General features: G+C 51.8%; 12 protein-coding genes across 12 annotated transcripts; 8 read left to right on the top strand and 4 right to left on the bottom strand.

Moving 5' to 3' along the window:
• Nucleotides 1-424: 424 nt before the first annotated feature.
• On the bottom strand, nt 425-1,624 carry BKA58DRAFT_410044 (uncharacterized protein; the record flags this gene model as incomplete). Its single annotated transcript, XM_046172190.1, has 2 exons — nt 425-1,478; nt 1,530-1,624. 2 exons carry the CDS (start codon nt 1,622-1,624, stop codon nt 425-427), a joined length of 1,149 nt encoding a protein of 382 aa, XP_046027787.1.
• A 115-nt stretch (nt 1,625-1,739) lies between these two features.
• Nucleotides 1,740-4,029, top strand: BKA58DRAFT_380508 (lung seven transmembrane receptor-domain-containing protein). The gene is made up of 4 exons (XM_046169913.1): nt 1,740-2,058; nt 2,118-2,292; nt 2,341-3,423; nt 3,473-4,029. Exons 1-4 carry the CDS (start codon nt 1,955-1,957, stop codon nt 3,848-3,850), a joined length of 1,740 nt encoding a protein of 579 aa, XP_046027786.1. The 5' UTR covers nt 1,740-1,954; the 3' UTR covers nt 3,851-4,029.
• Nucleotides 3,808-5,618, top strand: BKA58DRAFT_129098 (uncharacterized protein). The gene has a single exon (XM_046164347.1). It carries the CDS (start codon nt 4,128-4,130, stop codon nt 5,394-5,396), a length of 1,269 nt encoding a protein of 422 aa, XP_046027785.1. The 5' UTR covers nt 3,808-4,127; the 3' UTR covers nt 5,397-5,618.
• A 1-nt stretch (nt 5,619) lies between these two features.
• Nucleotides 5,620-7,058, top strand: BKA58DRAFT_129099 (uncharacterized protein). The gene has a single exon (XM_046164348.1). The coding sequence runs from the start codon at nt 5,741-5,743 to the stop codon at nt 6,995-6,997; it is 1,257 nt and encodes a 418-aa protein (XP_046027784.1). The 5' UTR covers nt 5,620-5,740; the 3' UTR covers nt 6,998-7,058.
• A 577-nt stretch (nt 7,059-7,635) lies between these two features.
• BKA58DRAFT_312199 (uncharacterized protein) lies at nt 7,636-9,048 on the top strand (the record flags this gene model as incomplete). The annotated part of the gene is made up of 1 exon (XM_046167367.1): nt 7,636-9,048. One exon carries the CDS (start codon nt 7,636-7,638, stop codon nt 9,046-9,048), a length of 1,413 nt encoding a protein of 470 aa, XP_046027783.1.
• Nucleotides 9,049-9,100: 52 nt separating this feature from the next.
• On the bottom strand, nt 9,101-10,816 carry BKA58DRAFT_129235 (aspartic peptidase domain-containing protein). The gene has a single exon (XM_046164350.1). It carries the CDS (start codon nt 10,377-10,379, stop codon nt 9,153-9,155), a length of 1,227 nt encoding a protein of 408 aa, XP_046027782.1. The 5' UTR covers nt 10,380-10,816; the 3' UTR covers nt 9,101-9,152.
• Nucleotides 10,817-11,776: 960 nt separating this feature from the next.
• BKA58DRAFT_419257 (heterokaryon incompatibility protein-domain-containing protein) lies at nt 11,777-14,020 on the top strand (the record flags this gene model as incomplete). The annotated part of the gene is made up of 2 exons (XM_046172703.1): nt 11,777-13,511; nt 13,881-14,020. 2 exons carry the CDS (start codon nt 11,777-11,779, stop codon nt 13,928-13,930), a joined length of 1,785 nt encoding a protein of 594 aa, XP_046027781.1. The 3' UTR covers nt 13,931-14,020.
• A 634-nt stretch (nt 14,021-14,654) lies between these two features.
• Nucleotides 14,655-17,993, top strand: BKA58DRAFT_311703 (uncharacterized protein; the record flags this gene model as incomplete). The annotated part of the gene is made up of 4 exons (XM_046167346.1): nt 14,655-14,682; nt 14,741-15,130; nt 15,833-16,006; nt 16,054-17,993. The coding sequence occupies 4 exons, from the start codon at nt 14,655-14,657 to the stop codon at nt 17,991-17,993; spliced, it is 2,532 nt and encodes an 843-aa protein (XP_046027780.1).
• A 705-nt stretch (nt 17,994-18,698) lies between these two features.
• On the top strand, nt 18,699-20,042 carry BKA58DRAFT_467540 (uncharacterized protein; the record flags this gene model as incomplete). Its single annotated transcript, XM_046175066.1, has 2 exons — nt 18,699-18,995; nt 19,068-20,042. 2 exons carry the CDS (start codon nt 18,699-18,701, stop codon nt 20,040-20,042), a joined length of 1,272 nt encoding a protein of 423 aa, XP_046027779.1.
• Nucleotides 19,976-22,377, bottom strand: BKA58DRAFT_129069 (general substrate transporter). Its single transcript, XM_046164346.1, has 4 exons — nt 21,968-22,377; nt 21,632-21,917; nt 20,844-21,578; nt 19,976-20,784 (listed from the first exon to the last, which is right to left on the bottom strand). The coding sequence occupies exons 1-4, from the start codon at nt 22,064-22,066 to the stop codon at nt 20,183-20,185; spliced, it is 1,722 nt and encodes a 573-aa protein (XP_046027778.1). The 5' UTR covers nt 22,067-22,377; the 3' UTR covers nt 19,976-20,182.
• A 143-nt stretch (nt 22,378-22,520) lies between these two features.
• BKA58DRAFT_310385 (nicotinamide riboside kinase) lies at nt 22,521-23,331 on the top strand (the record flags this gene model as incomplete). Its single annotated transcript, XM_046167289.1, has 3 exons — nt 22,521-22,736; nt 22,785-23,101; nt 23,154-23,331. The coding sequence occupies 3 exons, from the start codon at nt 22,521-22,523 to the stop codon at nt 23,329-23,331; spliced, it is 711 nt and encodes a 236-aa protein (XP_046027777.1).
• BKA58DRAFT_129067 (fungal-specific transcription factor domain-containing protein) lies at nt 23,168-25,531 on the bottom strand. The gene is made up of 4 exons (XM_046164345.1): nt 25,010-25,531; nt 24,255-24,961; nt 23,726-24,201; nt 23,168-23,674 (listed from the first exon to the last, which is right to left on the bottom strand). The coding sequence occupies exons 1-4, from the start codon at nt 25,488-25,490 to the stop codon at nt 23,362-23,364; spliced, it is 1,977 nt and encodes a 658-aa protein (XP_046027776.1). The 5' UTR covers nt 25,491-25,531; the 3' UTR covers nt 23,168-23,361.
• Between the last annotated feature and the right edge of the window lie 301 nt (nt 25,532-25,832).

The following is a 25,832-nucleotide window of genomic DNA, read 5'->3' as shown; positions in this document are numbered from 1 at the left end:
TTTGTCCCGCAGCAGCATGATTGTAATTCTGCTTCCAAACTTCGGTATCAACACGACCTGAAGGTTTCACTGACGCCAACCCGGAGATCTTATCATCGGAGGTGAGACCTCCATACCATCATTCACCGCGATGATTTGCGGTCAGGTAATGTAGAACTGGTAGTAGTGTGAATTTTGCACGGCAAGGAGAGCTAGACTTTGGGCGTGAGGTAGAAATTTGCCTGGTGGTGCTTGGATAAGAAGCTCGAAGTCGGGGGTATCACATATTGCGATTTGCTCATTCGATGATGCTGTCGCTGTGAATGTTCCTCGAGTTCAGAGAGTGCATTACTGTCAAGATCCCTATAGGATCTGTACAGCGAACTCCAAGATCGGCGATGTTCCGGAATGATAGAGTAAGACGCATTTGGTTGTTGTAATGCTCTCAATGCCTATTGACACTCATCGTGGCTTTAGGCAGTGATCTCGTGCAGCCATAGCAAATGTCCCTTCTACTACTTGTGGAATCGAAATCATCGCCATCCTGCTGGTCGCCACCCCAGCCGTGTATGCCGAACCGGCCGCCAGACACAGGCATGCTACACAAGCTACAATGTGGGTCTGACAACGCATCGGGGCGAGCTTCGAGCTTGCTTGTCGTGCGTACCACATTTGCGACGATACTTGGGAAGTTCTCTTCGACGGATTCGAAATACTGCGTCATGAGGTCGTCAATAGTTGTATTCTTTGAGCTTGTTGATGCTTGGGTAGCGCCTGTTGACGTTTCGTGTACGAGTTCTGATAGTCCAGGTTCCGCCATTCTGGTATATGATACTAGCTCTTTTTTCAAGACATCTCGAAGTGGATAGTGAAAATTGAGGCCAAAGGGCGACATTCCGTCTGAGACTTGCCATGGTAGAGAAAACCCTCGGCCCTTGGCAGTTTCGGCAAGCGTCTTTTGAGCGAGCCTGGTCGTGCTATCTCCCCAGAGGATACTCTCACATCCAGTCAACTTCGCATGCTCAACGATTAGCCGTGTTCTCAGGGTAGAGAGCACGTCCGCACGAGCGGTAGCCGAGGTGAGGGAGCTGATCATGTGTACAAATTGCTCTTCGGGACTCAAGTCTGCCCTTTGGTCGACCTGCGGCACCAACGACCGTATCGATGCATCTTCTGGAACCAGGCGGAATACATCGTGCAGCGGCAGTGAGGCGTATTGATGGTCCGGATATTGCTCCCGAGCCTTGTTGAGTAGCTGCGTAGCTTGCACCTTTTGCTCTGGATCCTCGATATATATAGCGCTAATCTCAAATCCGGTACGGCCAGTCTTGCTCTTTTGCGTCTTAAGGTGCAGATCCAGCACGTGGAGGAGAGTCGTAGATGAGACCCCAAATGACAGGGGTACTAAGATCTTACGCTGCTGCTCTGCTCCAAAATTAACGCGAAACGATTCCAGGCGCTTGATGCACTTTGTATGCACGTAGCGGGCGAAGCAGTCACTATAATAAATTTAGCGAATTCTTCTTCCCCTCCAGGTGGCGTAAACTGACTGGCAAAGCGGCTCAGAGCGCACAACGAGAACCGATGTGTCTTTGCATCGTCTGCAAGGCTCATCAGAGGCGCCAGCAATGTGTTTGCCTGGCATGATGTGCGTGTGTTGGGCGGATATTGGTGAATGCGTTTGGTAGGGCTGACTCTCGGCGGCGGTTTTGCTCGTGGTTGCCCTTTGACGCCCGGCTGCGCCACATTCTGGGAATGCGCGCTAATAGCTACCGGGAAGGCGGCCGTAGGTGACGATCGGGAACGCGCAAGCCAAACATCGTCAACTAAACACCAACTTTCACCCATGACCCGCCTTTGACCAGGAATTGACGGAAAGAATCTGTCGCCAGTTCGAATCGAATCGCATACCTCCGCCTGAAGCGCTGCAAACCTCCAGCCGTCAGCTCCGCCAGCTGGCCTCACATCCGGCAAGATGAAGGCACGGCTGCGCAACATCGCTCTACTGCTGTTCACTACGATAACAGCAGTAGCAGCGATGGATGTTACGCTATCCGACAAGGAGACGCAAAAGTGCAGGTATGTAGGAAGATATACATGTTGGGTTAGCCCGAGGCGGCATGCTCATACGAGTCCAGCGGCATGTACAGCAAGAAATCGTGGGGCGGCAAGGTCGATCCCTTCATACTTGTCAAGTTTATAAAAGATCCCAAGAAGAACGAGGGCATCAAGGACCATACTGTCAGTCTGGTGATCTGGGAATGGAAAGACACTTTACTTCTGGGCGCACCTTCCGACTTGCCCGTGAATGATGTACGTGTGCCCCAATGCTGTCCGCATAACCAAACTGACTTCCTCCAGGAAAACCGCCATTACATCTGCGACGACGAATCTATAAAACTGAAACTCTGCAACGACACAGATAAAGGCAAATGGGTACTTGCAGAAGGCGTCGAAGACGCCTCTCAGATGCCTATTCGAACCGACGCCATCAATCTCGACGACCCGAAACCGATCAAATACCCAGTCTCCACTGCAGAAACAAAGGTCCCAATCAAGACGGGCTATTATTGTGTGGCTGCGAATGCAGCAGACAAGGAACTGGAATTCGAGGCTATTGTGACATTCCGGAATGCCTATGGCGAGCTTCAGGCAGCCCAGATTGCGAAGCTCCCATTTTATGGCGGTATCACAATTGTGTACTTTGTTGTGCTGGCATTCTGGGGCTTCCTATACTTCCAGAATCGCCACGACATTCTTGCCGTCCAGAACTATATCACGGCCATCCTAGTCTTCCTAGTTGTGGAGATGCTGATGACCTGGGGCTACTACGACTACCAGAACCGCCACGGTAACAACGTCGGCACCAAAGCTCTCATGATCGTCGTCGCCGTACTGAACGCTTTCCGCAACTCCTTCTCCTTCTTCTTGCTGCTGATTGTGTGCATGGGATATGGCGTTGTCAAACCTTCTCTTGGCAAGACAATGACCGTTGTTCGATGGCTTGCTGTGGCGCACTTCATCTTTGGCGTAATTTACGCTGTAGCTTCGCTCACTGTTCGCCCCGATGACGCTGGACCTCTGGTCTTACTAGTCATCCTTCCTCTGTCGGCTACCCTCACAGCATTCTACATCTGGACTTTGAACTCGCTAAACCTCACGATGAAGGACTTGATGGAGCGGAAGCAGCACGTCAAAGCTACCATGTACAAGAGATTATGGTGGTGCATCTTGACCAGCATCGTTGTCATCTTTGGTTTCTTCTTCATCAATAGCTTCACTTTTGCCGGAGCGTCGACCCCTGACTTTGCGCCAACCCATTGGCAAACACGGTGGTTCGTGCTTGATGGCTGGCTGAACCTTGTCTACCTGGCCGACGTTTGTTTTGTCGCGTACATGTGGAGACCAACGGCCAACAACCGAAGGTTTGCCATGAGTGATGAGGTACGTTTTTGCAAGGATGGCACCTACAATCTTACTAACCATTTTTTAGATTGCACAAGATGACGAAGGCTTCGAAATTGCCTCGATGAGGGACTCTCTTGATGAAGAGGAGAGAGGAGCAGACCAACCCCCTTCATACGACCCAGCCCAGAGGTCAAACAACAACATTGCGCGCGATGTATCGCCTTTGCCCGCACCACAAGCACAGAAGCCCATTGTACCTCCCAGGGAGAGTCTCGATGGCGACACGATCTTCGCAGTAGGCGAGGATGATAAGTGGAGCAGTGAAGAAAGTGACGACGAGGAAGAAAGTGAAGATGAGGAGGAAGATTCGGACGACTCGGATGATTCAGACGAGTCAGGACCATCGAATTCAAAAGCGAAGGATAGCGAGCGGTCCAGATTAACAGGTCGAAAGAACGACTAGGTGTTGACTCGACGTGGCAACACTTCGGTTCGTCAAACAACGGCGTTGGATGGCCAACAACACTTTTTATGACGTTAGCGTCACCCCCAACAGGTTGATTGATAGATTAGGCGTTCTCAGCGTTTTTTGTAGTACATTTGGCCTGAAGGCCTAGATCTAGCATATTCGATGAAATCAATTCGTCGCATTTCGCTCTAGTCGTAACTCCGTAATTGCCGAGGCATCTTGAGCTGTGGTCAAGCCCTCACGCACCTCACTAAACACCCTCACCATTACCATGGCGACCTCTTCGCTGAGCGCACCGCTACGGACGCCCAGATATATTTGCGATGCTTGCCGGACGAACGTGCGCTCTCTGCGCAGACCGGCCGTTGATGCCTACCGGACCTTCAGCACCGCATCATCTTCAAATGGCAAAATCCCCACGCGACCGATATCACTTCCGTACTGTCGCGATCGAGCTATTATCTCACCACTGCATAATGAAAATGCTCGCGGACGATTCGAAAGGCGTCAGTATTCGATAACGAGCTCCTCTTCGCCAGCTGCCAGCTCAGGCTGTGCACCGCTCCCGCATCGCCGCCTCATCTCCCTCTCTGGGCCCCATACCGTCAAGTTCCTGCAGGGACTGATAACGAACAATGTCGATCCGAGCCGTCAGTCGCCTTTCTACGCGGCCTTTCTCGATGCGCGCGGTCGGGTGTTGTGGGATGTCTTTGTCTGGGTGTGGCCAAAATTAGTAGAGGGCAAGGAGCACTGGGCATGTTATATTGAGGTAGACGAGAGCGAGATGGGGTCTCTGAAAGCGCATTTGAAGAGACATAAGCTGCGGAGTAAGGTCCAGATCGAAGAAGTGGGAGTGGACCAAATGCGCGTGTGGGCGGCTTGGGGCCCTGAGGTTGAGCATGCCAATACCGACGGTATAATCGCTGCGATGAGCGATCCACGTGCACCAGACATGCATCGCTACCTCGCAAGTCCCAACGCAGCGACAATAGTAGAAGGAGTCGAACCAGTGGATATCCAGGAATATCACCTTCAACGCTATAGAAACGGCATCCCCGAAGGACCGCAGGAGATACCAAGAGAAAGCGCATTACCGATGGAATGCAACATCGATCTCTGGCATGGAATAGACTTCAAGAAAGGTTGTTACGTTGGCCAGGAACTTACCATCCGTACGAAACACACCGGCATCGTGCGCAAACGCGTCCTCCCCGTTCATATCGATAATGCTGCAGCATCAGCTGCCCTTCCAGACCATGGCACGGATATCAAACAGCTAGATGGAGATGGTAACACAAAGAAGGGTCGTGCGACAGGCAAATTCATTGCGGGCATTGGGCAAATAGGTCTTGCAATGTGTCGGTTGGAGAACATGACTAGCATGAAGATTAGTGCCGAGGGAGGCACATGGAAGCCACAAATGGAATTTGGATGCGAGACAGGCGAAGGCATCGTCAAGATTAAGCCCGTTCTGCACGATTGGTTTGTACAGAGGGAGAGGGAGCTTTGGGAGAAGAACAAGAATAGACCAAGCCTATAGACATGTTCAGAGCAACACTATGTCCGCAACACTATGTCTTCTCTACGATTTCTCTTTTACCGTTGAGTTTCCTGTCAAGTTCGGTTCTGCAAGTTTCGTGTTCACCGGGACGCCTTGTTCGCAATAGTCCGTAAGCTTATGGTCGACGGGTGGGGCTGTGTAATTGTGGCTTAGCTCGTGTGGTAGGGGAAACGTCATCTGGCCATTCCGCATCGTGCCTTCGATATATCCATGCCATACCCGTAGTCATAATCGCAGCCCTTTTCCTATTCTTCTGCGAATACTCACTCCTCTAGTATTCCTCGTTCGCGTCTCGTGTGTCCATATACTGGTTCCTCGAAGAGATGGCGGCCACACTGCCCTCAACATCATCGGAACATCACTTCTCTATCTCGAACATCATCTCCAGATTTCGGTCAAAGAAAGGGAAAAGCAACAGAAAGTCCGATGCGCAACCGCCTCAAGAGATCTTGCAAGAGACGCGCCTGCCACTAAAGCCGGCGCCATTACCCTTAGTCCTACCAGAACATCAACAGACCCTGTCAGCTCTCGGCTGGACGACCGTTACTTTTCCTGATTCATCACCAGCCCAATCAGAAGCGACAGATCATAAGCATCAAGCCCCGGCGCCTGGTCCGCACCCTCTCCAGGCCGCATATGAACAGCTCTTCGCAGCGAGTCAAGCTTTCTTCAACCAACCCGATAAGGAAAAGCAGAGATGGAAGCACAAACTCAGATCTGAAGAAGGCTGGTCCAAGATCCCCGGCGAAAAGGAATTCATTACTTTGCGATCTCTAGAGTATTGCCCAGAAGTCTTGAGAGGACCTGCAAAGAGGTATTGGGATCTCGTTGGACAGCATTGCTCGAATACGTTGGGTAGAATCTCGACATCCCTTGGGCTACCAAATGGCGAAGATGAAGGGCTGCGACAGTTTGTTGGACCATGCGGTACATTGCAAGCTTCTGATAAGGAGAAGACAGCGACGATGCTGCGATTGTTCAGATACGAGGGCTGGGAGGCGAAGGTCGTGGCTGAACCACATGCTGATCTGGGACTGCTAAGCGTAGTAGTTGGCGATGTGCCTGGCTTGGAGGTGTGGGACGGGGCCAACTGGTTCGAGGTCGAAAAAGTTGTCGAAAACTCTGGGATGAAAGGTGCTACCATGCTCGCTGGACGGCAACTCGAAAGGCTTTCCAATGGTAGATACCCGGCTGGTGGTCATCGGGTCGTGGCTTACGGGTCTCCGGTGCCTTCACCAAACCCTCCCGTCTCCACCTCTCAGGCCTCCTCCACCATTCATGATCCTGCCTCTTCGACGGACGACAAAAGATACCGCTTCTCGATCGTCTTCGTTCTTCGCGCCCACGAACCGCTCATTATCAACTCTGATTCCTTCGAAACTGAGGTCACTGGCAAGTGGCTTGAACCTATGAATGGTATTACCGCGGGTAGGTTCTACGAGAAGATCAGAGGCCAGCACTTCAACATTAATATCGATATGGATGAGAGGGAGAAGCAGAGGAATAAGCTGAATAACGTCAAAGGTGGGAAGAAGCAGGACTGGGAAGTCAAGGAGGGCAAGGTGGTGAGTAGTGGTTAGACTTTGTGCATTGAAGCGCTCGTACCTAGGAATCGTGACCGTTTTCTCTTTTGTTGTAGCTTTACTGTTCGCCTAGGTGGTTAGCCTTTCCGAACTGCTTAGATGTACCCAACTTCTGTACTCAACGCAACGTGACTGACGCATCGGAGCTCTGTGACCTTGCTGCTACTAGTACACTAGCTGCTAGCTGTATTGAGATTAGTGGTTTTGATATCATCTGGAGCAGCCCCGATGCACTCTCGCATCTGCAGACATGCATCACTCCTGCCACTATTGACATGTACATTGCAAAGAATAAGCAGTGCATTTCATCACTGACCTGTACCGCTGACATAAGCTGACATGCACGGCATGATGCATACCGCGAGACGCTAGAGGACAGATACAGACTCAGCCGCACCTCTTATGGCGGGGTCGGAATTCGAGGAGCTTACCCCCCGCCCCCAAGGATACTTGGAAAGTCGTCAGTAATCTGAACTTCCCAAATTCACTCCGTTCTATATATACTCTTAATCATGATCTTTATCGACACCACGACGCTGGCCCTCCACGTCCGAGATCATGCAGATCCGGATCAACGATATGCCATCCTATCACACGTGTGGGGTCTCACTAAAGACGAGGTGACCTACGAGGAAATGCTAGTGCCGCCGCAGGACCGTCCAAAATCAACGCTCGCGAAACCAGGGTACCAGAAAATCGTTGAGACGTGTAAGATGGCTTCTTCGTGGCGGTACAAGCTCCCGTATGCCTGGTGCGATACTTGCTGCATAAACAAATCTAGCAGTGCAGAGCTTAGCGAGGCAATCAACTCCATGTTCAGGTACTACAAAGAAGCCTCTGTGTGTTTCGCATATCTGTTCGACATCACTCACACCACATTCTCTTTCAATTCATCGAAATGGTTCCTTCGTGGTTGGACGCTCCAAGAGCTCATCGCGCCAAAGAATGTGGTGTTCTTCGATCAAAACTGGGAGTTTAGAGGCACCAAGGCGAGCCTAGCGACTCAGATTACGGAGATCACAGGCATTCCGGACGATATTCTCAAACACCAGATGGAGCTAAGCGAAGTGCCTGTTGCTCAGCGGTTTTCGTGGGCGTCTACACGCAAAACTACCCGAGAAGAAGACATTGCCTATAGTCTCATGGGCATATTCGACATCAACATGGCAATGCTCTACGGGGAAGGGTCAAAAGCGTTCATCCGGTTGCAAGAACACATACTCAGCGAAACTGCCGATGACTCGCTCTTCCTTTGGAATGATGCCTTCTCGTATCACAAGCTGTCAGGTCTCCTTGCTCCTTCTCCAAGCTGTTTTCGACAAATGCGATCAATCACGCCCGAACCGGCTGTTAAGCCGCGAGACTTCTACATGACAAACCGTGGCATCCGACTGAAATTAGGACTCGCCTGGGATCACGATACTGGACTTGCTATACTACCAGTGAAACATTCGCTGGGCGCGGTTGGCAGACCTGTTGGAATTTACCTCAGGAGGGTCGGACCCGATCTGTTCGTTCGCGCGCTGCCTCAAGAGTGCCCTAGGGTCAAGACTGAAGTGACTTACACTGAGTTCACTGCGGTCAAGTCGTTGACAGGTCCGCAAGCTTCGACGATCATGGAAAAAGTCATGCGGGTAGAGAAGCCCGCCGGTGTGCATGTCAGTCGAGTAGAACCTCATGGTCTATGGGATCCAACTGCAAAATGGCTGCACGCAACACATACGGGCGCCATCATAGGCTACATGGAGTTCAAGAAGGAGGCGTATCCCACATTCGCATTTGTGTTCTTCTTCAGAAATGGTCATTGGTCGGCTACAGTAGTAGTTGGAGAGCAGTGGACTAGCATACAAAAGAAGTTCCACAAGCATTACCGCGACAACCTTGAAGAGCTCCGGTACTTCGATACAATGGGCGATGCCAGAATGCAAAAGATTGAAAAGATCAAACCCGATTCAAAAGTTCTCACGTTGCACATGCGAGTTGCGAGAGGTACTGGGCGACCCCATTTGGCGATACGCGAAGTAGACAGGAAAGCTGGCACGCCTTGATACGTGTTGTTACGCGAGCACATCTGGATGTCATGTTGTAGCAAACTATATATGTTTACGAACGTATATTTACAAAGAACAGAACAAAGTTGCATGACCCATAATCACAGGTACATGAAATCGTACTCCTTCTTCAATCTTCCGAAACCAATGGTCGGTTGGTACTCATCGACCTTGTCAGCACCAAAGTCGAAGACGGAGTAATGTCTTCGCAGGAACGGCGCGCCGACCAACGCGAAACCTTGGTTCTCACTACTGTCAAATGGCGGCATGCATTGGTGGCCCGGCAAGAGGAACTCGTCGCCTCGAAGAGTGAACGAGACGTCGTCCTCTGGGGCGCCCTCTCCAAGTGTCATAGTGATGGCCCACGAAGCGTTCAGGTGCTTACACTCCATGATCTCTTCGCCGTGGTTGGTGAGCTTGGTGTAATTCCAGCCGAGGTTGAAGTACATGGCATCAATGATGTCGCTCGGAAAGGAGACACGTCCAGATCCAGTATCGAAAACCGCTCCACCTTGGTACATTGGCCATGTTACATTGGCGTCTGGATAACCACCGCTCGACACGGCAGTGGTGGGAAGGTGGCCGTTCCGTATTTCAATAGTTGCGTTTGGTTCCGATGGGTTCTCCGCAACGAGTACGTTGACGCTCCTTAGTGGCGCTCTCCAGAGCTGGTATGGATCCTCTTTCCTCAAGGGCGTGTAGACCATCTCGCCATCCACGTACTTGTCCTCATGGCTGCCGCCGACAGTCAGCACGCCGTCTTGTACACCGTTCCCTGCGTCCTCAAAGTTCGTGCCATAGAATAGACTGAAACGTGGTGCGTCCAGTTGTCCGTCCCACAACAATGTCTCGACCAGCGTCGACGTGTTCTTTTCCGCGATGGAGGAGAAACCCAGGCCCAGGAAACCATCAGCAGTAATGAAACGCCAGCTGCTCTGGTTGGCGGATAGGAAGGTCTGGTTCCATTCTACGCTACCATCTAGAGTGCTGAAAACGTCCTGGATAGTATCGCCGGCAACGTCGCCGCCTAGGTACGGAATCGACGCGGGGATGTTGAGGTCCACGGATGTTGACGAGGCAGACGCATTGTATTTCTCTCGAACGTAGGATGTGACCTTGCCGTCTGGGCAAGATTCCTCGGTGCAGTCAGTGTTGACGACGAACAGCGTTGAAGACCCGGTGTCGAACAACAATCGGTGTTCCTTCGGAGGTGTTCCAATTTCGAATTTGACGCTGGAATAGCTGTTGTCGATGACGACGGGCAATTCAAGAACGGATGCCGAGACGGTGGTGGCGACGGCCAGGAGCTTCTTCATTTGGCCCACCATGGTGAAAGATGGTGTTCTGGTAAGACGGAGTCGCGGGTGTCAAGAAATGAGATGCTCTTGAATTGAAGGGAGAAATACTAGGCGGCACGTTGGCGAGGTATATATTAGTACCTGCGCTCGCGCTACCCAGTTATACGGCATGAACATCGTATCTACAAGGGTACCCACAAAGACGTTTCAACGGTCCTGTCCATTGACATTCGAGCGCGAAGACCAGAAGATGACGGTCGTGTTCTAAAATTAACAAAAGTGGTCTTCTGGAAGACTTCAAAGCTAGATGAGGCTCACGGGCCGATGTGCACTGTCCGAGAAGGGGCGCGCGAGGGCTGTACGAGGACTAGCTCTTGCCCATCGGCCCGGAGAGATCCACAAGCGTGGGCCGTTTAGTACGGACAGGGCTGGAAGGGGATTGGAAAGGAGTTTTGAGCGGATTTATGACGTGCGTGAAGCACGCAGAGAACGAAACAACGACGATGTTCTCTACAGAATATGACTGATCTCAAAGCCCTGCAGGGAGTTTCGCAGGAAGCTTGTGCGAAGGTGCTATCGCTCCCTAATACTAATACGGAGTCCATAAGCCGAAGAAATTCCGTGAGAACAAATCTCCGCGCGATCCGCAGATCATGCATTCATTCCTGATGTACGAACTTGAGCTGCGCACCGTCATTGTCTTTCTTACACCTTGGACCTGATGCGTGCGATTGTTCTCCCACGATGGCAACGTCGTTCACGTCTGCAACGACAGAATGGAGCTCGTCGGCACCTGGTAGTTGTGACGCCAGCCCTGCAAGTGTAAGGTCGAAACTCCTATCGCGAGAGCCTTCCTTCCTCAGCGGGTCTACAACCTCTCAGCGTCTAGCAACTCTTCTCCGTGGATGAATGGAGACATCATGGCATTGGCCGTTACTTCTGTCGCAAGCGTCTTTTCTTGTGCGAAGGAAATCCACAAATCCTCGAGTAACTCTGGACGACGGCGAATCTATGATCCGCACGCGATTCCGACCCTACCTGGGTATCGAAGCTGTATCGGACGATTCAGCGCAGTCGAAGCGAGAGGCCGTGGCGGATATGTCGATCAGAACGAAAGCTCATTTGCCTAGTTTGCGAAGGGAGACGTGTAGAAGGTAAGAATGATTTTGGAGGTTGAGGGTGCGAGACGCGAGACGCTGCCGCACAGCCTCCGCATGCCTGACTGCGGCTGAGAGTCAGCTCAGCCTGGTTGCATCGGTGGGCAGGCAGCACTTCATCCTTTCGACGGTTGTCTGTTCATCTCCATCTTCATAATAGACCAGAAACAAGAATACAGAAGACCTTCATCAAGCGCTATTTCGTACATCAAAGTCGCGCATGTCGCGCACCTTCCCCTAAGCCTCCCAGCTTCCCAATTACGCGCGAGAATGACCAGCGGAACCCCATCTTCCGCTTTCGAGCACGACCCACTTCCCGACTCTACCACGCATTTCCGCCTACTACACATTCTGTGTGGTGACTTTGGCCAACACGTCGAATGCGAGATATCCTCATGGCTGATTGACGATGCAGCGTCGTACTACGCGATATCGTATACCTGGGGCGACCCAGCCGAGACGACCGAAATCACTGTCAACGGCAAGCCGCTGGTTGTACGTCGGAACTGTGAATACGTTCTTCAACAAGCTTTTGCGACGAAAGCCAGTCGGTATTACTGGGTCGACGCCATCTGTATCGATCAGACCAACATACAGGAAAGGAGTCATCAAGTCGGCATCATGGGCGACATCTACTCAGAGGCGAGACACGTATTTGCTTGTGTCGGGCCACACGCAGATGACAGCAAATACTTGATGGCAACTATTGATCGGCAGCGGCCCATTCTCGAGACGATTAACGAATGGGGCCAATCGGTTGTAGGGTATAATTTTACCCAAGAGAATTATTTCCCTGCGCTCAATCCAATCTACGGGCATATGCGCCAGCAGTTGCGATGTCTTTTTACTATACATACTTCGGAACGATTACGAATCGGCGAAGCGTTCATCTCATATATACAGAGGCCTTATTTCACACGCGTGTGGGTCTTACAAGAGCTGCATCTAGCCACTAGAATGTCTTACTGTTGTGGGGCGGACGTACAGCCAGGCGAGTGTTTCCGAGCACTAGACTCACTTGTCGACTACTGGATCAACCGTCACGAAGCACATTTCCAAGGGAAATTGAAAAGATACCAAAAATGGATTTTACGCAGATGTGTTCTCACCGACAGGCCCTCGAAGAAACTGTGGCGAGTGCTACAGCGCTCTTATTCAACAATAGAGAAGTCCAGGAGTTGTTTGCGACTCGGTGTATCAACGCAAAAGCAAGGTCTCGATGGAATGTTAGCGGTGCTTCATAACTTTCATTGCGTGGACACCCGAGATAATCTATATGGCATCCTGTCCCTTATTAGGTGGCCGCAGGGACAGGGGCCAACCCCGGATTACACAAAAGATAACTTCGAAGTTGCTAAGCACGTTCTCGGCCTTTGGTTTTGGCAGCGCATCTCTAAGTCCTTTACAAACCTGTGTTCTCGACTGTTCAAACTCTTCCACATCAGTTTAGAACTAGCATCTTTACGCCACGCCATCGCGTTACGTTCGCGCGTCATTCCTCAAGCGGACCTTCGAATACAAGGAAACCGTACTTCCCAGAGCGCCAATGCGCCAACGCATTGGAGTGGTGTACAAATCAGCGATGAAATTCCCATGTGTGAGTCCATCGGCGACCGAAGGCAGCCTAGGCCAAACTCATGCTACATGGAGCGAGAGCGGGATGGGTGCTTTGTTCGGGTACGGATAAGCTCAACAGCTACTGTGTGCGCGCCTGTAAACACGAAAGTGGGCGACTGGTGTCTAGTTGCAATTGGTCACCCTAATCTTGAAGATGGCTGTAAGTTGATACTTAGGGAGTCGAAAGATGGTGGATACTTCTTGGTCGGACCAGCATTAACAAACAATCGGGACCATCATCGAGATGTTGGGCTCGGAAACGACTCAAGATTGGTGAGATCTTTCGTAGGGTACTTGGATCCCGAGGACATGATGGTCCTGGCCTGGACGCTGGATCAATTCGCGGACAAGGAAGAGGCTTCCGATAAAGAAATCGAGAAGTTCCTTGGTATGCGAGTTTGTGGCTGGAAAGACTCTTCGTATTTTGAAGCGGCTCTGTAAGATACATCGACGAATAGCTTTAACAAAGGAGGTCAGTCGTCATGATGTAGATGCTAGTGCTACAGAGGACGTTGCCAAGCCTCTCCTAGATACATAGGACTACCAAACCATTTGGCGCTCGCACGTCAACCTAGGAAAAAGCTGAACAGGTCTGCATCCTACATCAACATAGAAGCATGCAAAGTAGGTGACCTTACGTCGATGTAGGCTCCAGACCTATTCAGTTTTGTTTTCTTGTATGAGGTGCTCGCAAGATAGGAAGAACCTTGTCCAGGACCATCAAAACACATTTCTAGAACTGCTGGACTTGAGACAGTGTATGCGACATGGCGTCGTGCTGCTGTCGCAAGCTGCCAAAGTCAATGATGTTTGACATTGTTCCAAGTTAGTGTTTGGCGGCTTGTTGTTGCAGCCGGGATCCCCACATAACGTCGCCCATGTGGAAACGACTCCGCGAACGCATCATGCGTTCAGGACAAGACGGGCAATCAGACAGGAGTCGGCTGCAGATGCAGTCATTAAAGCGGTGATATAGAAGGACCGAGCCGCATCTCCTTTTTGCAATGGGATGGCCAGGAACAGGCTAGCGCAGGAACTAGAAGTGAGGTGTTTCAAGTCGACCTGAACAGGGCACAACTTCGGGAAGGCGCGACCCCGAAACAGTTCCCTCTCGTGCCATACGACGTTACTTTCACCACTGCACCGCCCACGACGTGCCCCTCACTGCCAGCAGCAGACGCTTTCATCGCTATCCCCTCGCCCTCTTGCCGTCCCGCCGTCTCGCCCTCGCTGCCGCGCCAGTGACTCGCATGTCCCCCAACGGATCTCACTCCGCTTCACCCTCGCCCGACCCTCAGCCGCTCCTTCCTCGAAACACGCCCAAATAACGCATGCGACACCTGTAACGCCTTGATCGACCCACGTACGCGACGCTCTGCTCTTTGTATTGTTGTATTTCCACGGCAACTGGAATCGCGCTACGGCGACCCTGCGCAAGTCGACCCAGCCACCGATTGCGCCTCATCTCACCTAGCCATTCCTCCGAAAGAAGATCCCCCAACGTTGCACGCGCAGAGAGGAATGAGCTAGGATGACGCGACCGCACATAATCAGAGCAGGTACGAAGATGGTAGAGAGTGCGCAATTGGAGATGCGCAGGCTAACTAAAGTGCGTAGACACCATCGACCTGCAGGACAAATCATCGCCCACCGCTCAAGACCACTCCCATCAGCCCCAACACCCTGCGCCTCTCGGTATTGGCCCAGCAGCGCCCCATCAGCAGGCTGCTATACGGCATGTAGAGCAGGAGCGCACCTCAGAGGAGGCGCGTCTGCACGATGCATGGAGCGATGCTGGCAACACGCTACGAGACGATCCCGGCTCAGATGACGACCGCACCGTCATCAATGGAAACAAGGGCACACAGCAGGACGAGCAGGCCGTCAGGCTGAATGGCGGTACATCTAGCGACGGTGATGATGGCGACATGCAGGACGCCGACGTGGAGGAAGACATGGACGATGATATGATGGATAAGATTTCGAGTTCGCCCTCGATAGACGATGGTGGGTATTCTTTACCTTGTTTCCCCATGGCCTGGCCGGCAAGACAAGAGTCTTTGATTCCGCAGTCTTCGCCGTTGCTCTCAACGGTCGCTTCTTCTTCCCTGTTTACGAACGCGCCCATTTATTTTCCTATTTCTGTCGCCAGCGCTCGAAGACCATCCAGCGTCCCAGCGTCCGACACTTCTCCCATGTCAAGGGGTCGACCTACATCGATTCCCATTTCTTTTCGATTTCCTAAACTCATGGAAAACCAGTCAGCGGAGCATCATCGTGGTGAGTATTCCTGGACAAGGGCCGCCAATGCACTGGACGACAGCGACACCGCACGGATTGAGGTCGGCATAAGCCCAAGGACGAGACAACTCAAGGCTGTCGAACGCCGTATCGAGATGAGAGAAGACTCGCAGGCATCTCTAATCTCCGAGCTTGACGAGGAGCAGGTCAAAAGCATATTGAAACCGATCAACCGCACGCTTCTGGACACGCCCGACGATCCTTTCTTGGAACCCAGCCTGGATTCACCTCGAGGGACGAGCAGAACACCTTCTCCTGATGGTGGGCACTCCGAAGACGAGGAGGGCTCTTGGACCACCGACAGCGATGCCGACTCCTGGAATGAGGACATGGACCAAGACAACGATGATGCATCCAACGACGTCTCTTTCTCTGCTGATCCCAGATTTATCGACTCAGGATGGGGAGGCGAATGCTTACGAGAAACAGAGGACATTGACTTCGAATTCGTTTACGCCCTGCACACATTTGTCGCGACCGTCGAGGGTCAGGCAAACGCAACGAAAGGTGACACGATGGTGTTACTTGACGACAGTAACAGCTACTGGTGGCTAGTACGAGTAGTCAAGGATAACAGCATTGGTAGGCATCCGTCACCAATTTGAAGCTTTCGCTGACTCAATCTACAGGGTACCTGCCCGCCGAACACATCGAGACACCGACGGAACGCCTGGCCCGCCTCAACAAGCATAGAAATATAGACCTCTCCGCAACGATGCTTGGTGATACGGCCGAGAAGTCCAAAAACCCGCTTAAGAAGGCTATGCGACGAAGGAACGCTAAGACCGTACAATTCGCTCCTCCTACCTACGTCGAAGCCTCCGACTACGACTACTCTTCCGACGAGGGTGAGGGCGAACTTTTTGGTGGCCCGGAGCCAAAGCAAATGCAACAGCAGCAGGCAGCGACACAAGATGGCGATTCTGCGCCGGAAGAAAACCTCGAAGTGCAACCTCTCAAGGTTAACGGCGCAAAGAAGGATGCCCAGACTGATGGTGATGCGCGAGGTTCAAGCGAGGAGTCTGCCAAACGAGGAGAAGACCGAGAAAGAGGTAGTGAAGATGTCGACCGGCCTTTGGACCCAAAAGTGTCTCGGAATGGCACTCTCCGCAATACGGACTCTTTCTTCAAAGACGAAAACACCGAGACACGCAAAATTACCCTCACCCCGAATTTGCTTCGCGACGACTCCAGTACATCGACTACGGGCTCCCGCGAGCGCGGGCCCAGCCTCGAAAGTCTGGAGAAGAACGGTTTCGCAGACAAAGTCAAGGACGACAAGAAGAAGAAAGAGAAGAAGTCGGGTATGCTCAGTGGGCTTTTCAAGCGCAAGGACCGCAAAGGCAAGGGTGCACAAGATTCCGTGGACAGCGACATCGAGAAGCCGGAAGAAATGGACCGCAGCTCGCCGCAATCAAAACCATCGGATGAACTCGCAGAACGACCGTCAGCTGAACAGGCAACAGCACCAGCACCGCTGAGACAGTTGAGCAAGCCCAAGGTGCATCGAAGTCAACGCAACCGAGACGATTCACCGCAAAAGACAAAGGGTATCTTGAAGACCGAAAGTCCGACTGAGCTGAGCGCCGAGCCAGATGCCATGTCGGACGGGACTGACAACCAGCCAGCCGCACAGCAATCTTCGTTGACCATGCGTTTGGTTCCACCCGAGCAAGATCAGGCAAACAGGCCTTCTGTGGAAGAACAGACCATGTCGCCAGACTCAACATCCGCGCCTACAAGTTCAAGAAACCCATTCAGTGGCATGATGAAGTCACCACAGGAAGGAGAGGTCAAGCGTGAGAAGGTTACCAAGGCGAAGCAGCGCGTGCAGCTGGATGACTTCGATTCAGATGAAAGCAGCGATCCTTTCGCGGATCCTGATGCTCAAGATAAGCCAGGCGAAGCTGAGAAGTCAGAGTCTACCGGGCGCCTCTCTGAGTCTCCAGTACACGTCTCCGCGGCGGATGCGCAGCCTTCACAGAAAGAAAGCGCTGTCGACAGAGAAAGAGAGTCTGAATCCCACCACACTCCAGGCTTGTCTACCGATAGCTCAAGCCAGGAGACCAGCTCCCCCATTTCGACGCCTACGCCTGACGACAGCCCTATGAAAACCATTCCAGAGAACAACACGATTTCGACTTTCAGGTCTGACAACACTTCATCTCCTACGCATCATGCATCCGAACCGGTCGGCCCTCCACCGTCAAGACCAGCACCAATTCCTACCAAGGATCGCGAACCCTCGCCCCCCGTATCCTCGGAAAGCACGATGCTTCCTGCATGGTCGGACGCCTCACTCCGCGCTTACCTCGATGACGGTAGCGAAATCCGGGATATGCTCGTTGTTATCAATGACACTACGGGTGTTGTACCTGTTGGTCGCGATCATCCGCTGATGAAAGACTATCTCTCCGAGGAGACAAAGACCATGCAAGGCCTGAGTGGTGAACTAGATCGTCTGCTCAACGGGCTCATGGAGAAGCGCATGAAGAGAGCTGGAAGCGGTGCTAGCACCGCGCGCAGCACAAGCGCAAACGGGAGCTTGAGGGCGGGGTCGAGATTCTAGACACTCGTCCCGTTGTGAGTTACATTATTTGCTTTTTCGGTATACCCTAGGGGCTTATTTCCTCTATCCTCACCGGCGTTCTGGGGATTGTGGGACGCATTATGTGGAACGAAATCTTGGGAGAACTTTGGTTTGGGCTGGGGTTCTACTTTCTTGCTCGCTTCTTTATACCTTTGCTTGTCATCTCCCATCTTACATCTCTGTTTTCTTCCGGCCTGCATCATTCGCTCGCTCGCGGCGCGAAATATGTATCCTTATAGGAGCCCTGGTGGTGGCTGGTTTATATCTTCGCTACTGTCTCTAATACCCCTCTTGATTGCTCTGACATAGCGCTCGTTTTTGTTGGTTTTCCTTGCTCGTGTTTCACAAGTAGCCTTGTACCTATCAGTCGCATTAGTGCGCTCTTACTTTCATCGGTGGCGGCGTCGTATTGCTAGCATTTAGTGTACAAACATATACCTCCTGTGGGGGTTCGCTATACACTTCTTTGTCGCATTGGTGTTTCTGTGGTGTCGCAAACCTGGTGCTGATGCATTTCGGCAACACATTCATTGACAGTCGACATCATACGAGATGAGAAGAGGATCGCAATGATTTCACTGCCATTGTTATTCGGATGGGTGTTTCCTATGTCCAAGCTTTTGGCAGTAAAAACAGTCTTCGCCGCTGCCTTCCTTCCCAGCCGCACTCAAACGCCGAAATTCCATGTTCGACCCCGTAAACACCGCGCCGATGCAAGAAGTCGACAGAGACTGCGAATTTGACGAGCGCGAGCCTAAACCGCATTATATTCCTGAACTGTCTAACGCCATCGAGAGATTCCTAGACGCTCCCTATGGATCCCAGCTCATCATCCGATTCTTCGCAGCTATACTCAGTGAACGCGAAGCTGATGAGTACTGCCCTGTGTACGCGCCCACCCCTGAACGATATCAGGATGTGTGCGCCGCAATACCGGAACTCTTGGACCCGGAGGCACTGCAGTATTTATCTAGGCAATCCGTAAGACGAGTTTTGCCTCGTATCTTCTACAAAGGATTATATTTGCACGTTATGGATGAGTACACGCATTAGACCAACTGGAAGTCAGGAGAAGTACTATGGGACAAAGGTGAAGGATATACGACAGTAACTCGCGGAAGTCAAGCCAAGGTGCTCCCTTACCATACGAGAGCTGCCTTGAAGGAGATCAAGTTTAGGGATATCTGGGACGTTCTGTGGTTCGAGGCTTTTGCCCTCAACATGGAGAAGCCCATTGGAGACCGTATGTACCAATGGATGATAAACATGTTCGCTAGGGCTATGATACAGTCGAAATCGCAGACTGTGGATATGGAGGCTCTGCTAAGAGGGTTGTGGACAGACGAACGCCTCCGATTTTGGACTTGGAAAGAGATACCCGAAGCTGCTTCTTCATTGTCAGCAGACGGTATTAGAGAGGGCGAGTTCGGAGGCATTCCACGAAACATCGCTCAGGCGCAAACTATTGACACCGACTCCTACGAAAGCGAGGATATACATGCATTTTGGTCCGCAAAGTCAGACGGGCCAGTAGCTGTATCGGCTGGAGCGTCGTCAGCAGAAAACGCAAAGAGCGTGCAAACCGACAATGGACAAAACACTTCAGATGACTCCGAAGATGAAGACAATCTTGACACGGATACTCTACGCAACTGCTACGGAAAGGCTTATCTAGAGGAATACGGACCTTTCATACAGCCGTTGGAGCATGGGAAATGGGATCTAGACATCCCCCAAGATCAGTTCTGCGTTATGTGTCTTGAGACTCACCGCCTATTAGGTGTCAAAATGAGCGCTTGTGGCCATCACTTTCACTTCGCTTACATCAAAGAATGGATGAACGGCTCTTCACCAAACTCCAATCTCTATCCAGAATGCCGAGCTCAAACTTGTAATGAACGCAGGAAGGTACAGATTACGGGGTGGATGTATGATGAAGAGGATGACACTGAGAATGACGAGGATGACGACGAGGATGAGCCTGGGTATAGTGATGATGGTGGAGATGAAGACGAAATGAGTGACTAGAGAGATGCCTTCAGGTCAGGAAATGTTGTGTCCTTAACAGTATGCAGTAGTTAGATATACAGCATCCATTGTAACTGTCGGCCGTCCTGGTGACAGTTGCCGTGTGAATTGATGTCTGGCGTCGCCTATGTACTTTGTCCTCATACATTCGTCACCTCAGTCTGCAGCGCCTTCATAGGCTTCTCATCGAATGCCGCAGCCTCAGCTTCTTCTAGTCCCAAACTCTGCGCAATGTTGTACAGCCTCGTCTTCTCCTCGTGCGCAGTGCTATCACCAAACACAGCATCCATCTCTTCCAAACTCTTGCCCCTCGTCTCAGGGATCAAGAACCACGTGAACACGAACGCGATCAGAGCGAAAGCAGCAAAGAAGATATAAGTACCGAATCCGATAGTTTCCAGCATATCCGGTGTGACGAGGCCAATGATGAAGTTGCACATCCACGTCGATGAGGTAGTCAGAGACATGGCTTTTGAGCGGTTACCAATGTTGTAGATCTCCGATGGAAGTACCCAGCCGATTGGTGCCCAAGAGTACGAGAAGTTGACGTCGTAGATGTAGATGAAGGCGATGCCCGTCCAGCCAGCTGCGGGGTGGTCCTTGAGCGTAGATCCGTAACCGCCGATGACACCACCGACAATCAAAAGGGATATGCAAGTACCAGCTGCACCACAGAGGAGGAGTGGGCGGCGGCCAATCTTGTCGATGAGGAAGAGCGCAGGGAGAGTGGATAGCGTGTTGACTAGGGATCATGTTAGTTACCAAGTCTCGTTGTGTCTGACTGCAGATCGGATGACATACCTATTCCATAAACACCGGTTGCGAGCAGACCAGTCGTCTTGCCACTAAGTCCCAGCTGACCAAAGATTGTTGGCGCATAGTAGATGATCGCATTACATCCAATGAACTGTTGGAAGAACATAACACAGCAACCGATAGCGGTACGCTTGAAAGACGGCCAGGTCGAAAAGAGCGTTGAGTATCCGGAAAGGTACAGCGAAACCCCAGACTTGCCCGGGAACTTTTCACGGTTGTATTGTTCCTCAAACATGACTTCGGCTTTGATGGAGAGATACTCCTTTTGTAGGGACTCATCATCTGGAGAGGTGCGACGAACTCGGGCGAGCGCTCGCACACCTGCTTCCTCATTGTCGCGCATACAGTAGTAGCGAGGTGATTCGGGGAAGAACAGCATGCCGATACCGAGAACAAGACCGGGGAAGATCTGAAGCGCAAAAGGAACGCGCCACGCAGCATCGCTCTGACCGGTGCAGCCGTTGGGGCCAACGTCGTTTCGTGGATCGAAGGCAGGCTCTGCCGCAGTCCCACCAGTATATGGGATGTCGGGCGCGCAACGTACGCCTCCAATGTACTGAGTACCGAATTCGAGCCAGTAGGAGACAAGAATACCGAGTGTGATGGAAAGCTGTTGGAGAACGACTAGAGTGCCTCTGATGCCGGCGGTTGAAACCTCACTCATGTACATTGGCACAATCATCGTTAACATGCCAACGGAGAAACCAGCAATTGCGCGGCCTGATTGTATTGTCAGTCTGTATTATAGTTGTATGTCGCCGGATATCTCATACCTGCAAAAGCCATCGGAATGTTGATCGCGCCAGCTTGAAGCGCAGAGCCAATAGTGAAGATGACGACAGCGATGATGATAGATCCTTTGCGACCGAAGCGATCGGCTACTGGTCCGTTGACGAGAGAACCGAACCAAGCAGCGAGTAGCAATGTCGAGACGAACCAGCCCTTGAAGGAGCTGTCTGTAGAGATTCTTGGGAAGGATGCCGCAAAAGACTCCATGGTCAGCACTCCGGAGACGACACCTTGATCATAACCGAAGAGGAACCCGCCCAGCGAGGCGAACTATGCATGTCAGTTGAAGCTGAGGTAGATTAGGCTTGATATCGACTTACAGCGGATAGACCAAGGAGGTATGGGTTTTGTCTCAGCTCCTTATAGACACCAATCTTTGGCGCGGCTGCAGTAGCGGTAACATCCTGAATTGAAGACATGCTGATTGTCTTCTATGTGGATATGCCAATGTCGGCTCCGATGGTTGGAATCAACTATGAGTAGGCAGCCTAGTGATGGTAGTGTCGCGTGCTTATATACCTTTGCCGATCGCGTGAGAACTTCACGATCGTAGCTGGGATCCGACACCTTCGGAGTACTGTCGTCCGACTCCACGATTCTCCATGCGTCTACGCCGGTAGTCGTAAGTGCCATGCGGGATCCCCGCATGGTAAAGTTGCCTGATTCAGTTGTGGGAACTGGGGCTCCAACATGACTTATGCTCGGACAGCTGTCGTCCGAACTCCACAACGCCAACGTGATCTTTAGATCATAGTTCGTCTCATGTAGTACTGTAGGTCTGTTCACCTTATGCCAGTCTTTTCATCCGAACATCTCGTACATTTTCGCATATCATTAAGAACTTTGTGTCTTCTATTTTCAGGATAGCCGATGATGCCAGCCGAATCAAAGGTGGACGCCTTGCGTGCAGCCATACTCGATGTGGCCAAGCGCACGGAAAACCTTCTGTCTCGCCAAGCGACCGATCCCGGTCATCGCATGCTCGTTGCCCTTGCGGGCGTACCAGGTGCGGGAAAGTCAACAGTGTCTGATGCGCTCGTCTCAGAGCTTGCTGCACGAGGTATCAAAGATGTTGCTGTTGTACCGATGGTAGGGGCCAAACGCAAGCCGCGACGCCACATCTCTGACGACCACTAGGACGGCTTCCACTACACTCGGGAAATCCTGTCGACTTTCGATGATGCTGAAGTAGCGTTCAAAAGACGTGGAGCGCCGTTTACATTTGATGCGAAGGCGTGTGTGACGCTTGTCAAGACACTCAAAGCAGCTCCCGTCACCAAAGACGACGAAGCCGACATCTGTATTCCTGCACCCGGCTTCGACCATGCTGTCAAGGACCCCGTGCAAGACGCTATCGAAATCTCCTCTCGTACTCGACTTGTTATTGTTGAGGGCAACTATACACTTTTGAAACAAGACCCGTGGGATCAAATTGCACAGATGTGTGATGAAAGGTCGGTCATGGTCATATTTTTCGCCTGGCGGGTTGGTGCTGACACTTTGTAGATGGTTTGTCGACGCGCCTGTGGACACAGTTCGTGATAGGTTAGCAAAACGTCACCTTGCTGCTGGCATTGAGACGTCGATGTCAGCTGCAATCGCACGAGCAGAGGAGAACGACATTCCAAACGGCGAACTGATACGATCCATGATGGTAAAGCCGGATGTCATCATCGAGAATTGAGGAATCGTGCCATTAAGATTGCGCCCGAGGTCAAAAACCGGACGTAGTAAAATCCCAATCGAAGGAGTTGAATAACTCATTGGATTCAACGGACCATGGAAATGTACTCAAGGCATCTTTATCCAGCTCCAGATCCTGCAGTGTACCGGAGTCCAACTCGCTGTCAGATACCACTTGGTCGAGGATGGCCACGCAGCGTGCTGATAGCGAATCCCCAACAAGCCGTTCGCGGAAGGTGGTTCGGGCCAAGCGAACATCTTCGTACCAGATTGCAGTCTCCTCAGCGCGTGGGAAGCTGATGATACAAAGCGTTATTACTAGTGCCGCGTGGAAAAGGAAGTACCTGTAACTCCATTAGCATATTTGTTCATTGGGGTCCAATTGAAGTGCTTACGTCGCGTACCAACCCTCAAGTCTATTCAAGTCCTGTATTGCATACTGATGTATCGAAACCACTGTAGAATGCGCAGCTTCGAGACAAATTCGCTTACAGTCCTCTTGGCTTGACTGCATGGCTAAGTCTGGGATCTGGCCTCGCTCCGAGATGGCTCGGCGCAACAAGATCTGTCGGAAAATGATAATCTTGAGATTCCAGAACCTCCACCACAGCCGAGAGCGGGCGAATGAGTACCAAGGAGCCGATAATCTGGGCGCATGCGAAAGCTGGAAATACGTCGGAACTGTGTGTGTCCACGCATCCATGGAAGCGTTCAAAGCGAGAGCGGCCTCCGCAGAGAGCCCGGGTTCGGCTAGTAGTTTGTTTGAGATATGGTTCGTCTGTAGGTGAAAACTACTCTGCACTCTGAGGGAGGAGTATATAGTCGGTTCTTCAACCTCAGTGGGCAGCGTTGTAGTTTGTGGTGTAAGTGACTAGCATGGGTCAGTTTCGCAACGGCTATACAAACTTCGCTGGGCGGGCATACCTCGTCGTGGATGTTCAGCACAGGATGAACATCCATAGTCTCTTGGTCAGGTAACATGATAGCGCGACCGAATGTCGTCGAAGCTCCACTGTCGAAGATGTAGAGACCCCACCATACTCTACGTCTCGTCTCGCGCTCGATCAGGGTGATGTTCCAGTGAGGAAGTTCTCTGTGGAGGGCTAGACTCAGCGCTGTGCGAACGCCGAGGCCCAACAGATTCCATCCTGTATTTGGGCTATTGCGCTTCTGACTAAGGTTGCTCAGAAGTATGAGTGCTTGTACAGAGGTCAGACTGGCAGCCTCAAACACCGACTCTTCCTGACCCAAGGTCAAGGCCCGGCGATATAAGTAGTCTTCGAGTCCTATTTGATCGTTGTTCAACGACCACGCACCAAGTGCTATGATCGCATGAGAAAGCATGTTCCATGACTTCTTTGAGGGCCGCGGGACGACTTCATGATATTGCGCTCGGAATGTTGCTTCGTGAACGAACGGATAGACCACGTGGTAGTTGGAAAAGTAGGCATCAATCAAGCTCGATGACAGTTGTGTTGTGAGAGCTGCATGCGAAATGTGCGATGATGCCAATACATTTCGAAAGGAAGCAGATGGAGTCGCCGCACTCTGCTGAGGTCGGGGAAGAGACTGGTGCAGAAACCCGGCCCAGTCAAGCAAGCATCTGAGAAAAACGACACCAGAAGTCGAACCTAGATAGTTTCAGTCACGTGTATTGCTCTATGAGTGAAGCAACTGACCCAAGTAACCCACACCAGTAGGCTCGACTGACAGGGCAGCCATGCCATCAGTCAGCCCATCGACGTTAACGTCTTCTTCCTGCCAATTGAAGCCATCGACATTGTTGGGCACAGCTTCAGGTAACGCAGGCTCATGTGTACTTGAGTGCGTGCTGCCCTGGGGGCTTGGAGCTACTTCTGGCGTCTGAGACTGGATAATGACCGATCGTGCAGAACCAGCCACATTTGGAGATGACAGCAAGTCTTCAATATCAACTCCCGGTAGCAACTGTGTGACCAGAGATTCCAGGCTGTGCAATCGCTTCTCCACACCCGTCAGGTATGCCCGAGTTAAAGGTGATCTAGCGACTTTGCCACTGTAATGGCAGTGCGAGCCGCTATGGGCGCACGAAGTGCATATTGGCGCGTCTTTCGAACACTTTAGCTTCTTCGCGCGACAACGATCGCATGAGAGGGCATCGCGTGGTCTTCGGTGCTCCATGCATGGAGCTTCTCTAGTGTGCAGAGGTGGGGGCGGGATGCGGATGCAGAAGCATCGCCCACCTTGGAGTGCAGCTCGCGCGCTGATCTATGCCGAAATCGGGCCGAGAGGCTGCGCACCTCTGGCGTCCTCTACTCTTGGACGACTGCTCATTGACTTCGTTGGGAACATCACAGACACCACGACCACTCATCGTCTTCGTCTTTATTCTTATCGGGATAGCAGTGTGCACTACTTGCGAAGGTTGCAACAACGCCGCAGCACGTACTACATCCGCTATAGCACAGAGAAGGATCACCATGTTGCGGAAGTATGATGCATCGTTGATCATATGACATTTCT

Source organism: Alternaria rosae (assembly GCF_020736505.1).
Source record: "Alternaria rosae strain MPI-PUGE-AT-0040 chromosome Unknown BKA58scaffold_3, whole genome shotgun sequence".
NCBI classification, from domain to species: domain Eukaryota; kingdom Fungi; phylum Ascomycota; class Dothideomycetes; order Pleosporales; family Pleosporaceae; genus Alternaria; species Alternaria rosae.
This window is presented reverse-complemented; position numbering and strand designations above follow the sequence as displayed.

What these genes read in the sequence shown, in the direction of transcription:
- BKA58DRAFT_380508 (XM_046169913.1), top strand. Translation starts at nt 1,955, where the DNA reads ATGAAGGCACGGCTGCGCAACATCGCTCTACTGCTGTTCACTACGATA. An exon ending in CCGACTTGCCCGTGAATGAT is followed by an intron (nt 2,293 to 2,340) that starts GTACGTGTGCCC and finishes GACTTCCTCCAG; the next exon opens with GAAAACCGCCATTACATCTG. An exon ending in GGTTTGCCATGAGTGATGAG is followed by an intron (nt 3,424 to 3,472) that starts GTACGTTTTTGC and finishes ACCATTTTTTAG; the next exon opens with ATTGCACAAGATGACGAAGG.
- BKA58DRAFT_129098 (XM_046164347.1), top strand. Translation starts at nt 4,128, where the DNA reads ATGGCGACCTCTTCGCTGAGCGCACCGCTACGGACGCCCAGATATATT.
- BKA58DRAFT_129099 (XM_046164348.1), top strand. Translation starts at nt 5,741, where the DNA reads ATGGCGGCCACACTGCCCTCAACATCATCGGAACATCACTTCTCTATC.
- BKA58DRAFT_129235 (XM_046164350.1), bottom strand. Translation starts at nt 10,379, where the DNA reads ATGGTGGGCCAAATGAAGAAGCTCCTGGCCGTCGCCACCACCGTCTCG.
- BKA58DRAFT_129069 (XM_046164346.1), bottom strand. Translation starts at nt 22,066, where the DNA reads ATGTCTTCAATTCAGGATGTTACCGCTACTGCAGCCGCGCCAAAGATT. An exon ending in ACCTCCTTGGTCTATCCGCT is followed by an intron (nt 21,918 to 21,967) that starts GTAAGTCGATAT and finishes TGACATGCATAG; the next exon opens with TTCGCCTCGCTGGGCGGGTT. An exon ending in AACCGGTGTTTATGGAATAG is followed by an intron (nt 20,785 to 20,843) that starts GTATGTCATCCG and finishes CATGATCCCTAG; the next exon opens with TCAACACGCTATCCACTCTC.
- BKA58DRAFT_129067 (XM_046164345.1), bottom strand. Translation starts at nt 25,490, where the DNA reads ATGGAGCACCGAAGACCACGCGATGCCCTCTCATGCGATCGTTGTCGC. An exon ending in TGCTGAACATCCACGACGAG is followed by an intron (nt 24,202 to 24,254) that starts GTATGCCCGCCC and finishes GACCCATGCTAG; the next exon opens with TCACTTACACCACAAACTAC. An exon ending in CTTGAGGGTTGGTACGCGAC is followed by an intron (nt 23,675 to 23,725) that starts GTAAGCACTTCA and finishes ATGGAGTTACAG; the next exon opens with GTACTTCCTTTTCCACGCGG.